The sequence below is a fragment of the Gorilla gorilla genome, chromosome 11 (assembly GCF_029281585.2).
Source record: "Gorilla gorilla gorilla isolate KB3781 chromosome 11, NHGRI_mGorGor1-v2.1_pri, whole genome shotgun sequence".
Lineage (NCBI taxonomy): Eukaryota > Metazoa > Chordata > Mammalia > Primates > Hominidae > Gorilla > Gorilla gorilla.
The window spans coordinates 72410629-72427891 of NC_073235.2; the positions used below are offsets into that span (position 1 = coordinate 72410629).

The 17263-nt window shown below is 38.4% G+C and overlaps 1 protein-coding gene across 3 annotated transcripts in view; it reads left to right on the forward strand.

The window, feature by feature from the left end:
* UBR3 (ubiquitin protein ligase E3 component n-recognin 3) overlaps nucleotides 1-17263 on the forward strand; it is a 256549-nt gene that overhangs the window by 88146 nt on the left and 151140 nt on the right. For all 3 annotated transcript variants that reach the window (XM_055379137.2, XM_055379139.2, XM_055379138.2), the window contains exons 12-19: nucleotides 8122-8187; nucleotides 8276-8365; nucleotides 9807-9935; nucleotides 10866-10918; nucleotides 11012-11145; nucleotides 11494-11579; nucleotides 12900-13041; nucleotides 17076-17172. In XM_055379137.2, coding sequence (XP_055235112.1) covers nucleotides 8122-8187; nucleotides 8276-8365; nucleotides 9807-9935; nucleotides 10866-10918; nucleotides 11012-11145; nucleotides 11494-11579; nucleotides 12900-13041; nucleotides 17076-17172 — 797 coding nt within the window. The remainder of the gene's footprint in view (nucleotides 1-8121; nucleotides 8188-8275; nucleotides 8366-9806; nucleotides 9936-10865; nucleotides 10919-11011; nucleotides 11146-11493; nucleotides 11580-12899; nucleotides 13042-17075; nucleotides 17173-17263) is intronic.

Genomic DNA, 17263 nt, shown 5'->3' on the forward strand with positions numbered 1-17263 from the left:
CAATTCATTCATTTATTTTTATCTCTAGAGATTCATAGTTTCTATTTTATTCAATGGGTTATAAGCTATTGCTGTTACTATTTGATGCTCAAATTATTTCAGATTTGGCCAATGAGAGCCCCTTTAAGCTTAGTTTCTGCTTGTCCCATCATTTTTTGAGAACTTCCATGTTTTCTGGCCCATCAGGATGTTTCAGACTCATAGTTTCCCCACCCATTTCTGGAATCAATCATTTCTTTATGGATCCCTGGTTACTTTTAGTGTGGAACAGTATTTAGAAAAATCTAGGTGCTGCTTGTGCTCATTGCTATTGGGGTATCTCTGCTCCCAGGACTTCACAGTGAACAGAGGAGTATATGCACATAAGTACATATACATATTTGCATCTATATTTTTCTGTCTATAGTGAAAGCTGTGAGTTCAAACTGATATTTTTAATTCCAGTTTAACACTGTAGGATTTATTCTAGTTTTCTTCAACAGTGGGAAACCTGGCTTCCATTATCTTTAATATATTTACTTATCTATAAATACATATTTATGTATGACCAATCTCATATATAAATATGAGAAGCAACTCTCATCTCAGTTGCCTCTCTTTCCCCTGCATGGATGCCCTCTTTTCCCTGCTTTGACTCTGAGTCCTCATCCTATTCCCCCTTTTCCCACACGTGGACACCCTCCTCATCCTGCCTGGGCTCTGACCCCCACTTTGGACTGCCCTTCTGTGGAGAAGCCCTGTTCACCCTCTTTGTGCTTGAAACTCCCGCACCAGGCTCTTCCTCTTTTTGGATGCCCTCCTCATTCTGCCTTGGCTCTGATGCCTCCTGCTCTTTGCACATGTGGATAATCTCCTTACCCAGCTTGGATTTTGATTCCCTATTCCAGGCTGGCCCCCTGTATTGTTGCCCTCCTTACCTCAGTCAGGCTTTGATTCCCCATGCCAGGTCAGTCCCCATTTGGAGGCCCTCCTCACCCAGATTGGCTCTGATGCTCTACACTGGTCTGCCCTGCTGTGTGGGTCCCCTCTGACTCTGTCCACATCTGATGCCCTATGCTAGGCCACACCCCCTATGCCTGAGCAACCCCCGACATCTCAACCCCTCAATTACCCCCAGCAGTTGCCCTCCTCAGTCTGAGCTCTGACTTCCCTCTCAGTTTCCTAACCTTTAGATGCTTATTTTTACCCTGCTCCCTCTCTTTACCTCCCAGTGGCTTTAGGAATGGTTTAGGAAGGGAAGAACCCTTTGTTATCTTTAATTCTAATCCCTCCTGCCCTGAGTTAATTTTTCTTTACCCCTCATTACCCCTCCCCCAACATTTGTGTCAGCTCTTAGCCTTCAACCTAGATTTTGTACATTTGGATTTTGATTCTGCCCTGACCAACTCACCTTGATTCTTTGCCTTGTCTAATTGTTGGTCTTTAGGCTTAAATTTTGTTTATGTAAATGGTAATGAGTCAGTCTTCAGAGAGAACATTGTCCAGCCTTCACGGAGCACCATCCCACTTCCAACCTGCTTCCCTCCTTCTTCACCCTGTCCAGGGTCAGTCCCTCAGCTGGAGCTTTAACTGAAGCTTTTCTCAATCCAGTTTTCTTTGGTATTTGAAAGTTCCGGAATTATTGTTGAAATAGTAGCATCAGTAAGACAACAGTAAGATTGAACTGGGAGAAAATTATACACAAGAAAATGATATTTAAATTAATCATGCTTGGAATCATGAGTGTAGTGAAGGACAGTTAGAATCATGTATGACATACAGAGCAGCTGAACTCTAGGAAATAGTATATCTGTTTTTCACACAAATATTTTTAGGAAGATATTGAATGTTATCAAAAATTTAAATGGATTCTTAAAAGAAGAGAAATTAAGTATAGAACTTAAAGAATCAAATAATATGTTATTTATTTATTATTTTTTTCGAGATGGAATTTTTGCTCTTGTTGCCCAGGCTGGGGTGCAATGGCACAATCTCGGCTCACTACAACCTCCACCTCCTGGGTTCAAGCGATTCTCCTGCCTCAGTCTCCTGAGTAACTGGGACTACAGGCGTGTGCCACCACACCCAGCTAATTTTTGTATTTTTAGTAGAGATGGGGTTTCACCATGTCAGCCAAGCTGGTCTCGAACTTTTGACCTCAGGTGATCCACCCATCTCGGCCTCCCAAATTTCTGGGATGACAGGCACGAGCCACTGTGCTGGGTCCATGTCATGTTTTTATATGGTGCTTAAAGGTTTTATTATTCCTCCTTTTTTTGTCATTGGGAAGTGGAGATGCAGAGATATTAAATGACTTGCCAATTGTTATGTAGCAAGTTATGGTACTTCTGGGTCCACAGTCCTCATTTTGGAACTCCTTGTCTGGTAATGTTTTAACTGTATTGGTTGTTGGCAGTGGAAAGAGCTTTAACGTAGGCAGATTTCAGTGTAAATTGTGGCTCTGCCATAATTCAACTAGCTATGTGGCCTTGGACAGATTTTTTTAAGTTTAATTTTTAATATATTTTTACTTTTTTTTTTTTAACACTGCTGAGCCCATTTCCTCATCTATTGAAGGTGATAATATTAACCAGTGAGGATTGACTAAGAGGCACATATTACGTGTGTGATAAACATTAGTTCTTCTTCCATCCTTGTGGGTGGATGTCAGAAGTTATGGTAATCTAGTACAAATCAAGCAAATAATTTTTTTTTTTTTTTTTAAGACAGGGTCTCGCCATCTTGCCCAGGCTGGTCTTGAACACTTGGGCTCAGGTGATTCTCCTGCCTTGGCCTCCCAAAGTGTTGAGATTACAGGTGTGAGCCATTGTGCTTGGCCAATAATATGTTTTGAACTGAAGTAAGCCAGATCAAACAATCATATAGAAACAGGGGATGGAATACATTTTCCTATAAGATAGGCCATTTAAGAGTTCTTAAAAACATGAATATCATGTAGGGCAACAATTGTGAGTTTGTAGCAGGGTGGGTTTGGCTAGAGTCCTCTGGTAAGAGGAAAGTAGAATGTGCATTCATCCAGCAAATATTTATTGAATGTTTACTATGTTGTAAACATAGGGGATACAGTGATAAAACAGTCCCTGACTTAAGGAAGTGGAAAACAAGTATACGGTTAATTTGATTCCTGTGCTTCTGTAAAGTTGTGACCAGGTGCTGTGTGGGACCATAAAAGGGAGCACCTGATTTAGCCTGAAGAACCCAAGAAAAGCTTCTTAGTAGAAGTGTCAACTGAGCAAAGTCTTGAAGATACAGTAATCCAGTGGGAGAAGGGATATATAGCATTTGCGGCAGGGGGAATAGGGTATACAAAGGCACAGAAGCTTAGTAAGTTAGGGATACTACCTATGGTGCATGAATTTATGTGACAGAAGGTGAGGCTGGAGAGGTAAGCTCTTTCTTCTCAGGAATTGGAAGGTTATCAGGAGGCTAAAACCATAGGGAGTCATTAAAAGATGGTGAGTGGAAGAAGTTCAAGGTTAAATTAATGTTTAAGTAAGACTACCTTCTGGCAGCATATAGAGGGTAATAGGAGATATGTTAGTCAAGGTTCTTTTAATGCAAGGGGAAAAAATAATTTAAAGCAGCCTGAGTTAAAGAAGCAGTAATTTCATGTCTAAAACACCAAAAGCAATGGCAACAAAAGCCAAAATTGACAAATGGGATCTAATTAAACTAAAGAGCTTCTGCACAGCAAAAGAAACTACCATCAGAGTGAACAGGCAACCTACAGAATGGGAGAAAATTTTTGCAGTCTACTCATCTGACAAAGGTTCATCCAGAATCTACAATGAACTTAAACAAACTTACAAGAAAAAAGCAAACAACCCCATCAAAAAGTGGGCAAAGGATATGAACAGACACTTCTCAAAAGAAGACATTTATGCAGCCAAAAGACACATGAAAAAATGCTCATCATCACTGGCCATCAGAGAAATGCAAATCAAAACCACAATGAGATACCATCTCACACCAGTTAGAATGGCAATCATTAAAAAGTCAGGAAACAACAGGTGCTGGAGAGGATGTGGAGAAATAGGAACACTTTTACACTGTTGGTGGGACTGTAAACTAGTTCAACCATTGTGGAAGTCAGTGTGGCGATTCCTCAGGGATCTAGAACTGGAAATACCATTTGACCCAGCCATCCCATGACTGGGTATATACCCAAAGGGTTATAAATCATGCTGCTATAAAGACACATGCACACGTATGTTTATAGCGGCACTATTCACAATAGCAAAGACTTGGAACCAACCCAAATGTCCAACAATGATAGACTGGATTAAGAAAACGTGGCACATATACACCATGGAATATGTGTATATTCCAGCCATAAAAAATGATGAGTTCATGTCCTTTGTAGGGACATGGATGAAGCTGGAAACCATCATTCTCAGCAAACTATTGCAAGGACAAAAAACCAAACACCGCATGTTCTCACTCATAGGTGGGAATTGAACAATGAGAACACATGGACACAGGAAGGGGAACATCACACACCAGGGCCTGTTGTGGGGTGGAGGGAGGGGAGAGGGACAGCATTAGGAGATATACTTAATGTTAGATGAAGAGTTAATGGGTGCAGCACACCAACATGGCACATGTATACATATGTAACAAACCTGCACATTGTGCACATGTACCCTAAAACTTAAAGTATAATAATAAGTAAAAGCAGTAATTTATTATGAATACATAGGGGTGTCTCAGGGTTAGAGCACCTGGACCTCAGGGATGGACTGGAAATCTGAATAGGAACTCCTGTCGCCTGCCTTTGCTTTGCCCTGAGTGTATGTGCCTCATTTTTTCTTCCCTTCCTGTGCTTTGCCTATGTGGTGAAATACTGCCTTTTTATAGTTGCCTAATGTTACCATTTCAGGCATACTCCCAGATTGTCTGTGAATGTCTCTGAATCCCAGTTCAAATTTTTTAAGAGAGAAAGTCATTGCTCAAGCGGGGGTAGATGTCGCCTGCCCTGCCTCCAGTCAAGTATGGCTACTATAAACTTGACTGTCAGGCCCCAATCTCTGTGTTTGGTTGAGGTGGCAGAGAGTGGGAGAGGGAGACACATTCTGAGAAGATGGGAAGGTTGTGAGCTAGGCAGACACCACAAAAGGTGTTTTATGCAGGATAATGGTAGAAGTAGGGGTTATCACTAAAATCTAGGCACTAGGTGTTGAGGGCCTGAGCTAAGGTTAGTTAGGTGCAGTGTAGACAGAAAGAAGAAAGTGGATTTAAGAGATACTTAAAAAATAAACATCATTTGATACCTCATCAAATATAGGAGGCTTGTGAGAAGGAGGAAGTCTACATTTCATATTTAAATTACTGGGAATCTGGAGAATAAATATTGAGGAGGATTGAGTTTTATGGCAAAGATACTGAGGTTGGTTTGGACACACTGTATTTGTGGTCCCATGGAATATTAAGTATTGCTGTTCAGTAGACACCTGAATGTAAGATTTGGAGTTCAGGAGTGAGATTTCCACTGAGATTTGGGAATCATCTGGGTAGAGTTAGCAGCTGAAGCTGTGAATCTGGATAAATTCACATAGAAGACTATAGAGTGAAGAATGGAATCCAAGGACTATCAGTATATATAGGAATGGAAGAAGTGCTTATCAAGTAGCCAGTCTGTGACATTAGACAAGGAAGGAATATGGACTTTAACATTATGGAGAATGTGAATATAGGATATGCTAAAGCCCTGGAAGATAAAGTAGAGTTCATGGCTTACTAGTTAATAGCAATATGTACTGGGCACTGTGCTGTTTTACTTATTTCTCGCAGCTACCAAACTCTTTATTATTCCTACTTTAAGGATCAGACAACTTAGGCACAAAGAGGTAACTTGCCCGTAGTTTTACAGCTAGGTGGTAGAACCAGGATTCTGCACTTAGGAAGCAGGCACAGTGGTTCACGCCTTTGGTCCCAGCACTTTGGGAGGCCGAGGCAGGTAGATCACTTGAGGTCAGGTGTTTGAGACCAGCCTGGGCAACATGGTGAAACCCTGTCTCTACTAAAAATACAAAAATTAGCCGGTGTGGTAGTACATGCCTGTAGTCCCAGCTACTCAGGAGGCTGAGGCAGGAGAATTGCTTGAACCCGGGAGGCAGAGGTTGCAGTGAGCTGAGATCGCGCCACTGTACTCCAGTCTGGGTGACAGTGCGAGACTCAAAAAAAGGGTCTGCACCTAGGCTGGGCCTGGTGGTTCACGTCTATAATTCCAATCCTTTGGGAGGCTGAGGCGGGCAGATTGCATGAGCCCAGGAGTTTGAGAGCAGTCTGGGCAACATGGCAAAAACCCTGTCCCTACCAAAAACAGAAATTAGCCAGGCATGGTGGTGTGTGTCTGTAGTCCCAGCTGCTCAGGGGGCCGAGGAGGGAGGATGACTTGAGCCCGGGAGGCGGAGGTTGCAGCGAACTGTGATCGTGCTGCCACCATACTCCACCCTGGGCCACAGAGTGAGACCCTGTCTATTAAAAAAAAAAAAAAAAAAGAGTCTGCACTTATCCACTGTGCTTAGTGCCTCAAAGGAAATTGAGAGAGATTCTGACTTAGCTAGTTAGTGTAGAATATGTTACTAAGGTGATTATGGTAATGGAGGGCAGACTTTTTAAAATTTTATTTTTAATTGTGGTAAAATACACAGAAAACATAAAATTCACTATCTTAATCATTTTTAAGTGTATAGTTCATTAGTGTTATGTGTATTTGTATTGTCGTGCAGCCAATCTCCATAACTTTTTTATCTCATGAAATTGTAACTATACTCATTAAATAGCTACTCCCCATTTCCTCTTCCCCCAGCTTCTGGCAACCACCATTCTACTTTGTATCTCTACGAATTTGACTGCTCTAAGAACCTCATATAGGTGGAATCATATAGTTACTGTCTTTTTGTGACTGGCTTATTTTACTTAGCATAATGTCCCCAACGTTTATTCATGTTACAGAACATTGTTAGACTTTCCTTTCTTTTTATGGAGGGCAAACTTTTATTTATTAGAACAAATTTTTATAGCCTTTACATATTGAAGAGGATATTATTATCTTACTGGTTTTGAAAAAAATAATTATTTCAGGGATGGTGACATATTTAGACTCCGTATAACCTCTATAATGTAAATTATATACATTAGCATAATTATCTGAATGTCCGGGATAAACATTTTTAACAAGAGAATATTTAATAAGAACTTAAAAAGCATTAAAAACAAACAATACCTTTTCAGTTTTTAACTCATTTGTTTAAGAAGGACAGCTGTGGTGTATTTTTGCCCTGTAGTGATTTTGTGATCCATGGGATTCACAGATTTAAAATACAGTTTTTGTAATATTTACAGGAATGCCTAAGGTAATTCACATATTTTTTATGATGTTTTGTTATGGAGGCTGGTGTGTTTGGTACTGATTGGAAGCATCTTATCTAACTGGTGAAGGAATCTAACGATGCCCTGCATTTATACCTCTGTTTAGGGATGTGGTCAGAGTCTTCTTACTGTTTTGAATATGACAGTGGAGTCCAGATTAGCTCCCCAGTTCACTACTTTCGAACTTTAGGAAGTTACTTAAGTTTTCTAAGTTTGAATTTTGCTACTTGTAGAATGAGAATATTAGTAGCTCCTACCCCATAGCATTCTTCTGAGGATTAAATGTGGTAATGTGAATAAAGTGCTTAGCATGGTGACTGGCACATAGGAAGTGTTCAATGAATGTTATATGTGACTGTTATTACTGTCATGATGTTTGGTATACATGCGTTTGAAGAGTCCCAAATGGTCTACTGTAGCTGGAAATCCATTCCATCCCTTGTTTTAATAATAATTATTTGCTTTAGCTGAATTGAATTTAGGAAATATTAATCTGTGCTGGGTGCTTCAGAGGATTCAAAGTTGAGTAGAATACAATTTCTGCCTTCAAGAAACTTACACTTAAGTGTTTAAAGTGGAAAAATTTTATCTATAGTGATTTTAGAATCTGCATCTTCTAAAATGTTAAGTTTTGAACTAAAAGTATAGGAATAAATCCAGGTGAGAGTATGGTTTAAACATTTTACAACCATCTTAAAATTTCTATAAAATAGTCTTTGACTTGTGCATTTTGTTTGTTTATTCCAGCCAGCACCTAACCAAGTCACTTTTCATCTGCCACTACATCGTTACTATGCTATGTTTTTGAGTAAGGTAAGACTGTCATTAAACAATTCTGTTCTTTTTTTTTTAATTTTCAGAAATAAGAATTGAATTAGTAACTTTTTTTTGTAATTTTTAGGCTGTGAAATGTCAAGAACTAGATTTGGATTCTGTTTTACCAGATCAGGAAATGTTAATGAAACTAATGATTCACCCACTCCAAATTCAAGTATGTATTCAGGCATCTAAAAAGTTTTGAAGTGGATTCCTTGTTTAAGTGATTCTTCCTTTATTTATATGCCTTTCATTGTTATTATAGCTGAGATGTTTGAAAACTTTTTTTAAAAAGTTGTTATTGTATTTTTGCTAAATTATGTTTAGGTATTTTTCATTTTATGAGATTTACTTTTTAGTTTTACTTTTTCCAGGAATTCTTTTCATGATATTTGCTTCTGGGGTGGTATTTAACATACTATGTAGCACTGTTTTGGGAGTCAGGAGATCCAAAAGATTCTAGCCTTGGTGCTACCACTGTTTTATTTTCCACAAGGTTTAAGGTAATTCACCTCCTTGATTCTCAGTTTCCCTATCTGTATAGTGAGAGGAGAAAGAAGAGAGAAGAATTAGCTTATATAAGCACTGTGATTTCTTTTAATACCAGCAATGTAATTTGACAGGCCAGCTTTTTATATACATTAGAGGGACTTGCACTTCAGTTTGTTTTTCCTGGCAATTTTAGATTTGTTAATTATTATAATATTGAACTTGAACTCTGGGTGTTAGGAAACATAAAATTATGACTGCTTGAAGCCAGGTGTGGTGGCTCACGCCTGTAATTCCAGCACTTTGGGAGGCCAAGGCAGGCAGATCACGAGGTCAAGAAATCGAGACCATCCTGGCCAACATGGTGAAACCTTGTCTCTACTGAATATACAAAAATTAGCTGGGCGTGGTGGCGTGCACCTGTAGTCCCAGCTACTCGGGAGGCTGAGGCAAGAAGAATTGCTTGAACCTGGGAGACAGAGGTTGCAGTGGGCCAAGATCACGCCACTGCACTCCAGTCTGGCGACAGAGTGAGATTCTGTTTCAAAAAAAACAAAAAAAATTATGACTGCCTAGTTTTAGTTGACACTGGACATAAATACATGAAGAATTAAATACTGATGTAGTGAGAACATTTATTCTAACCTCCAATATTTGGAAAATTAGCAGTATAGATTTAAGATTGAGTTAGGGTGAATTAAAGATGTAGAATGTATTCATTGACTTTGAACAGTTGGTTTTATTTTATGCTTATTCTAATGTCTTTCTTTAAACATGTATATTAGGATTGTTGTTGTTACTTAGGGTTTTCTTGAGGGAGAAATAGAGTGAAACATAAGCATTGATTTCTTATGAAAGATGTCAGTGAAAATCATCATAAATGTATCCAGAGGCCAACATGGAAAACCAACTCATGTTTAAACTCTAAAAAAGTGGCTGTGTAAAAACATAATTCTTGTTAAAAAAAAATGTAAAAATGTATATGTCAACTGATTATCTTTAACATTGGACAGAATATCGGGCTTATACTATGATTACATCATTAAATATTTTGAAATGGTTATTTATAATATTTTGTAAAGATTGCGTTTAGATGATTTATTCTTTGTCCAATTTACTTTTATTAGGCAAGTCTTGCGGAAATCCACAGCAATATGTGGGTAAGAAATGGTCTGCAAATCAAAGGACAAGCCATGACGTATGTCCAGTCTCATTTCTGTAATTCCATGATTGATCCTGACATTTACCTGTTGCAGGTAAGCCAGCTAGATAATGCAGATATACTTTAGAAGTGTCTCATTTGTACCCAAGGGATTTTAATTTATAGAGGTGACTGAGTGATGACATGGAGAGGCCAATGCCATGGAAAGAATAATTTTTTACTTACATTTCCCAGGAGAAGAGGCATACCACCCAACACAAGGCTACAAGGAAAGCACCAGATTTTGGTCAAGAGGCAGAAAGGAGTGAGGGGAGAGCCTAGGCCAGAGCCTTTATTGGAGTTTCTGCAGGAAAGGCAAGGAAAGGCAAGGCAGGATTGGCTAATTTGAATAATTCCAGCAGGCTTTGAGGCATAGGGGCTGTACCTGGCTCTGCAGTACCTGGCCCTGGGTTGATTTAGGGGAGGGGAAATACTGGGTTGATGTGTGAGAGTTAGGTAAAGACAGTGGTTGGCTTGCATGACAGGCATTTTCCCAAGTAAGTTGTTTAGTATGTTCAGGAATTAACTGGCTCTGGGAGGGACTATCTGTCTTCAGGTCTGTAATGCCCCTCAAGATGTCAAAACATCATAATATACAGAAAATAAAAATCATGGCCAGGCGTAGTGGCTCATGCCTGTAATCCCAGCACTCTGGGAGGCCAAGGCAGGCAGATCACTTGAGGCCAGGAGTTTGAGACCAGCCTGGCCAACACGTCGAAACCCTGTCTCTACTAAAAATACAAAAATTAGGCAGGTGTGGTGGCACACACCTGTAAATCCCAGCTACTCGGGAGACTGAGGGATGAGAATTGCTTGAGCCTGGGAGGCAGAGGTGGAGGTTGCAGTGAGCTGAGATTGCACCAGCTTGGGTGAGAGTGAGACTCTGTCTCAAAAACAAAAAACAAAAAAAAGTAGAGAAAAACATGATTAATAGAAGAAGGAAAACTGAATATTGAGAAATAAAGCATTTTGTTTTCTTTTAAAGGTTTGTGCTTCTAGACTTGACCCAGATTATTTTATTTCATCCGTCTTTGAAAGGTAGGCATGATTTTATTAAGACAGATATTAGGAAGTGTCCAGTTAATTTTGTTTTAATTTATAAAAATATGTTTCAAATATTTCTTCTTGTAGATTTAAGGTAGTGGATTTGTTGACAATGGCATCACAACATCAAAATACAGTACTTGATGCAGAGCATGAGAGGTCGATGTTAGAAGGCGCTCTTACATTTCTTGTGATTCTTTTGAGTCTTCGTTTACATTTAGGTAAAACTCACTGATACTAATACTTAAGCATTAACTGTTTTCCTCCCTTTCTCCCCCTCCCTGTGGTAGTAACTGGCTTAGGGAAAAAAGGAAAGGATGTAGATAAATTTAAACAATGTTTCAAACTCTTGATATGTTGTACTGTAGGTATACCTTTTAGAATATCCTTTGCTTAAGGGAACTGCAAACAGCAGTTAAACTGCAGTTATGTTTGGAGCATAGCTTCTTTACTCTTTAATTTGAAGCATCTTATATTTGGTAAAACAGCTTAGTAAAAAGTGTGGTAAGTTTTTTTCTTTATAATTTATGTATATTCAGATTTGTTAATTCTGTTTTTAATAATTTTAGGAATGTCTGATGATGAGATTCTCAGGGCCGAGATGGTAGCCCAGCTGTGTATGAATGACAGGACACACAGTTCATTGCTGGACCTCATATCCTTTTAAAATTTTACTTTCTGTTAGTTGCAGGATCTAAAATAAGTAATTTTTATGATTAACAGTTTATCAATTTTTTGATTAATTTTTTTCAAAGTTGAAAAATAATATAGAAAAAGAAGAACACCAATTGTGTGCTCAAGTATGTATTCAGGCCTGGTGACTGTTTTTTTTTTTTTTTTTTAACCTCATATTATTACCTCTTGGGGAACTCTTCCTAGACTTTAGGGTAGATTTCAGGACTGAATGATGGCTTTGGCCACCCCAGCATTTAACCTTCTAGGACAGCATTACTGAACATTTTGTAAAAGGCAGCTAGGTCCATTTTGTCTGTGTAGCCAGGATGCAATTCATGGTTAACAGTTAAAGGTATATCTTACGATTATTATTACCAGGATTTTAAACATTTTGAGGGTTTTTCTGTAGAATTTAGTCTTAAAGGATTTTTGAATTTGTAGATTATTGTGTACAAACAGGGAACCTGTGGTTCTTTGTATAGGACTGAACATACAATGAGAATCTGATTATCTTTTTAAGTTAATCTTAATAAAATTTTACACAAAGATTATCAGGTAATTTTGTGATAAAAATTCTGGCCGAATTTAGTATTTGTATATCTAATGACTATGTTTGGAAGAATTGGCTAAACTTTTTATTTTGTGAAATAAGTCCTATTAGAATGCCTGTTTGACAACTTGATTTTTGTAAGCAGCCTCAATTTGATACTGTCTGATGATTTCCTTCAGTCATTATGAACTATGTGTCAGTGCTATTATAGAGTAAAAATGATCTCTGTGTCTTTCAATTTTAAAGATTTATGTACTTTAATGTGAGGAGAGAATCTTTTTGGTTTGCCTCTTTGCTTAAATTTGCTTAGCATTTTTTTCTTTGGGGATGAAATTTTGTGTTTTTGGAAAAACAATCTTTGCTCATAAAAATCTTGGCTAATTTTTCACAAGTTCTTTCTGTTTTTTAAGGAAAAGTTATTTACAAAATGGTAAAAATGAAGACACATTTTTAAAAGTTTTTCAATCGTTTTCTGAAATTTGATAAATTTATTTCGGGGAAAATATACCTGGGAACTACTGCAGCATACAATTTATTAGTAGGCTCCTAGATTAAGCGTATTTTCAAAAATCACAATTAAAAACAGTTATTATTGATCTGTTGTATTATATAGCCCTCTTGTGGCCAGCTTTGTATATTACAGCCAATTACTATTTGTCTACTTCAGCAAAATGAGAAACTAGAGTACCCTGGAAAGGCTATAAATCTGGCTTTTTGTTACTAATATTTTTTTCTTGACATATATATCATATTCCAGAAAATCCTAATCCCAAAAGTGGCATTATTCCAGGCAGTTACAGCTTTGAATCAGTTTTATCAGCTGTAGCTGATTTTAAGGCTCCTGTTTTTGAACCTGGAGGTTCTATGCAACAAGGCATGTATACTCCCAAAGGTATGTTTATATACATAAATGGACTCTTTCAAATATCAGTTCTTGAATGGTGAATTCTTCTGTGTATTAAAAGAAAATGTTTACCTTTTATTCATTCAAGCTTTGGTTTTCTTTTCTCCATTTTGTTATAAATGTATGTCTTTATTGGTAAACAGTGATACTGCTTTCAATTACTTAGAAATCTATAGCTTTATGTTACACTAAGACTTCTTAGATGACTCTAAACTATAAAGGAAATTTATATTTGAACTCTAATTCATTTTTATAAGTGATCATAACCATAAATGAACCAGAAACTATAAAACAATGTATATTAAAAAATATTTTGAATGTATTTACTCTCCAAATTTGATTTTGAAACAGCAAAAGAATCCTCACGACCCAAATTTTAACTTGAAATAGTTCAAATTAAAGTCTGTATAGGCCGGGCGTGGTGGCTTATGCCTGTAATCCCAGCACTTTGGGAGGCCGAGGTGGCTGGATCACCTGAGGTCAGGAGTTCGAGACCATCCTGGCCAACATGATGAAACCTGTCTCTATTAAAAATGCAAAAAAATTAGTCAGGCATGGTGGCAGGTGCCTGTAATCCCAGCTACTCGGGAGGCTGAGGCAGAAGAATCACTTGAACCCAGGAGGTGGAGGTTATAGTGAGCCCCTATCGTGGCCACTGCACTCCAGCCTAGGCAACAAGAGTGAAACTCCACCTCAAAAAAAAAAAAGTCCACATAGAATGCTGATAGCACTTACTTACATTTTGAACCTATGTTAAATGCACAGAACGTTTTCCTTAAGTGGATGATTGGTTTTGGAAGGTTTCTCCCCGATAGATTCATAGTTGACATCCTTGACAGGAGCCAGAAGTAAGTGAGGTCTTGATTTACACAGTCTTTTTTTGTTTGACTTTCATATTTTCACTTCTCTAAGTGAAAATTTTGAAGGAAGTAGCAGTTACGTGCTTCTTGACTCCCTCAACACGTTGTCTAAATGAAAAACCAATGCCCATTTTGAAGTTGTAAATAATATACACTGTACTGTGTGTGTTTGGCAAAGCAGAACAGAAAAGCCTTATTTGGGATTTTTCAGGGAGTTCACAAGGAGCAAGAAAATCCAGTCTCTGGTTGGAAAGTATTCCATTAAAAGAAAAGCACAGTATTTTTTTAGTGTAGAGGATATTTTGTGTGTAAAATTAGATGAATTTGGGAGTGGAGTGGTGCTGTGGTGTAGTGCAGTGCTTATAAAAGTGTGATGTGAGGATTACCTCTCTGTCAGACTCATTTGCGCTCCTCATTAAGAATGCAGGTCCCTGTGTCTCACCTCCTATCTGCTATCATCAGAATCTCTGTGGGTGAAATCTGGGAATCTGCTTTTTAAAACAAGCTCTTTAGATGACTGTTCTGAACAATGCTGAGATGGAATACTGGGCATTCGGAGATTAGAGCAAGGAAATTGAGTGTCATATTTAAATATCGTATGAATTATATTTGCTAGTTGTGTGGTTTAGGAAATTAGTTGTTTTTTTTTTTTTGTTATTTTTTTGGAGACAGAGCCTCACTTTGTCGCTCAGGCTGGAGTGCAGTGGCGCCATCATAGCTCACTGCACCCTTGACCTACTGGGCTCAAGTGATCCTGCCACCTCAGCTTCCCCAGTAGCTGGGACCATAGGCACCCACCACCATGCTGGCTAATTTTCATGTGTTTTGTAGAGACAGGGCCTTGCTGTGTTGCCCAGGCTGGTCCCGACTGTTGGGCTTAAGCAATCCTCCTGCCTCAGCCTCCTACAGTGCTGGGATTACAGGTGTGAACCGCCATGCCCAGCCAGTTTTTTTATCTTTGGATTTGGCTTCTTATCTGTAAAATAAGTTTTTAAACTTTTAAAAGTGGTTGAAACAAGCCTCTGGTTTCGGGGACTAAGCCTTAAGTGAATTTGTTATATTAATATAAAACCAACAAAAGCTGGCTTACTCCTGTTAAAGTGGGTGTGGGTAGTGAACCTAGCTTCTTCTCTGTTCTGCTATCTACTTGCTCCTAAAGTGGCCCCTGTTATACATCTGTGGTAATTCAGCTCCACGGAACACTGTTTGAAGCCCACTGGACTAATTAATCACTGAAGTTTTCTTCCATTGCTAAGGTTGTGCAATTCTGATAAAAGCTTTGGCATGTTAATTATGCAAAATAATAGACTTTAAAGAGAAGGACGATCAAGGCCGGGCGCAGTGGCTCACGCCTGTAATCCCAGCACTTTGGGAGGCCAAGGTGGGTGGATCACGAGGTCAGGAGATTGAGACCATCCTGGCTAACATGGTGAAACCCTGTCTCTACTAAAAATACAAAAAATTAGCCGGGCTTGATGGCGGGCACCTGTAGTCCCAGCAACTCGGGAGGCTGAGGCAGGAGAATGGCGTGAACCTGGGAGGCGGAGCTTGCAGTGAGCCGAGATCGCGCCGCTGTACTCCAGCCTGGGTGACAGAACGAGAATCTGTCTTAAAAAAAAAAAAAAAAAAAAAAGGACGATAAATGATTCTAGAAATACTGATAAAGATCTTTGTGAAGGACTGTCTTCAGAATTTTAAGTCATACTTCTGATACTTTAAGATGAATAGCTTGTTACATGAAACTAGGGACAGTGGTTAACAGTGTCTTGTGCTAGAAAGTTGTAATTATAGTGGATGGGTAGGGAGAAGCTTAAGCTTCTTACCATGTTTTCAAATGTTAAGAATTTTGCTAGAGAGAATGAGAGAAAAAAATCTAGTAAGGAGATACTCTTAAGGCGGTGGTTTCTAAAATTATTATCTCAGTCTATCCTTTAGATTTTTGCCACATCTAAATAGCCTCTCTACTGAAATATACTTAGTATTTCAGTATTTTTTAAAATGAGTTAACTTAAAAAAAACCTTGCCTCTTCCTAAGCGTGATTATTAGTGAGGTGTCATGAATTTTATTTGCAAGTTACAATTTTCTAATATACATTATACACATTAAAAATAATTACATAATTATTAAAATGAAAAGCTTTATATACTTAATACTTAAAATCATCTTGTGAACCATCAGTTGTACACATTCCACACACAGGATAGTGGTTCCTAATTATGCAGAAGGTAAGGAGACAAATGATCAGTTTTAGCAAAGGAGCAGAAAATCTTTTATAAACAAAAAAGACTTATAAAGTGGGTCTCTTCAAAATCAATAGCTCATTAATTATTATTTTTTTTTCTTGGAGACTGCGTCTCACTCTGTTGCCCAGGCTGGTGTGCAGTGGCGTGATCTTGGCTCACTGCAACCTTCGCCTCCTGGGTTCAAGTGTTTCTCCTGCCTCAGCCACCCGAGTAGCTGGGATTACAGGTGTGCGCCACCACGCCTGGTTAATTTTTGTATTTTTAGTAGAGACGGGGTTTCACCATGATGGCCAGGCTTGTCTCAAACTACTGACCTCAAGTGATCTGCCCACCTCAGCTGCCCAAAGTGCTGGGATTACAGGCATGAGCCACCGTGTCCAGCCTCATTAATCTTTAAATCTAGTTTTCATGTTTTTATTTTTAAGTACTTTTTTTGTTTAATACTTTTTTTGGGAAATGAGGTCTGTCTTTTGTTGCCTGGGCTGGTCTCAAACTCCTGGGTTCAGGTGAGCCTCCTGCCTAAGCCTTCCAAGTAGTTGGGACTAGAGGTGTAAGGCATCATGCCCTGCTTAACTTTAAATACTCTCAAAGATCCTAACCTGCTGTGTTTCTTTCTAATTGGCACCTTACAAAAAACAACAACAACAATGAAGTAAACTGTTCTGGTGAGGCATTGTTGTATTACAAAACTTTTGTTCTTTAGTGCTTGCTGAACTCAAGAGAACATTCCTGATGATGAAATTGTGATTTTTGACTTAGAAAAGTAATCATGGCATCAAGCTTCTTAAGGCAAATACTATAATCAGATTAAATTGTTCTGTGTTTTAAATGTAAAATATACTTAACAAATGTAATAAGTCAATAAATATTGATTTTATTTCTGAGAAGTCGATGTTTCTACTTTCTTTTGAATAATAGCTGAAGTCTGGGATCAAGAGTTTGACCCCGTAATGGTCATTCTTCGAACAGTTTACCGTAGAGATGTGCAGTCTGCAATGGACAGATATACTGCATTGTAAGTCCATCAAATTGATTAGCATCATAACAATATTTTATATTTATATGGAAAAATTTCAGTGATAACAGATATGATATGCTCTCATTAA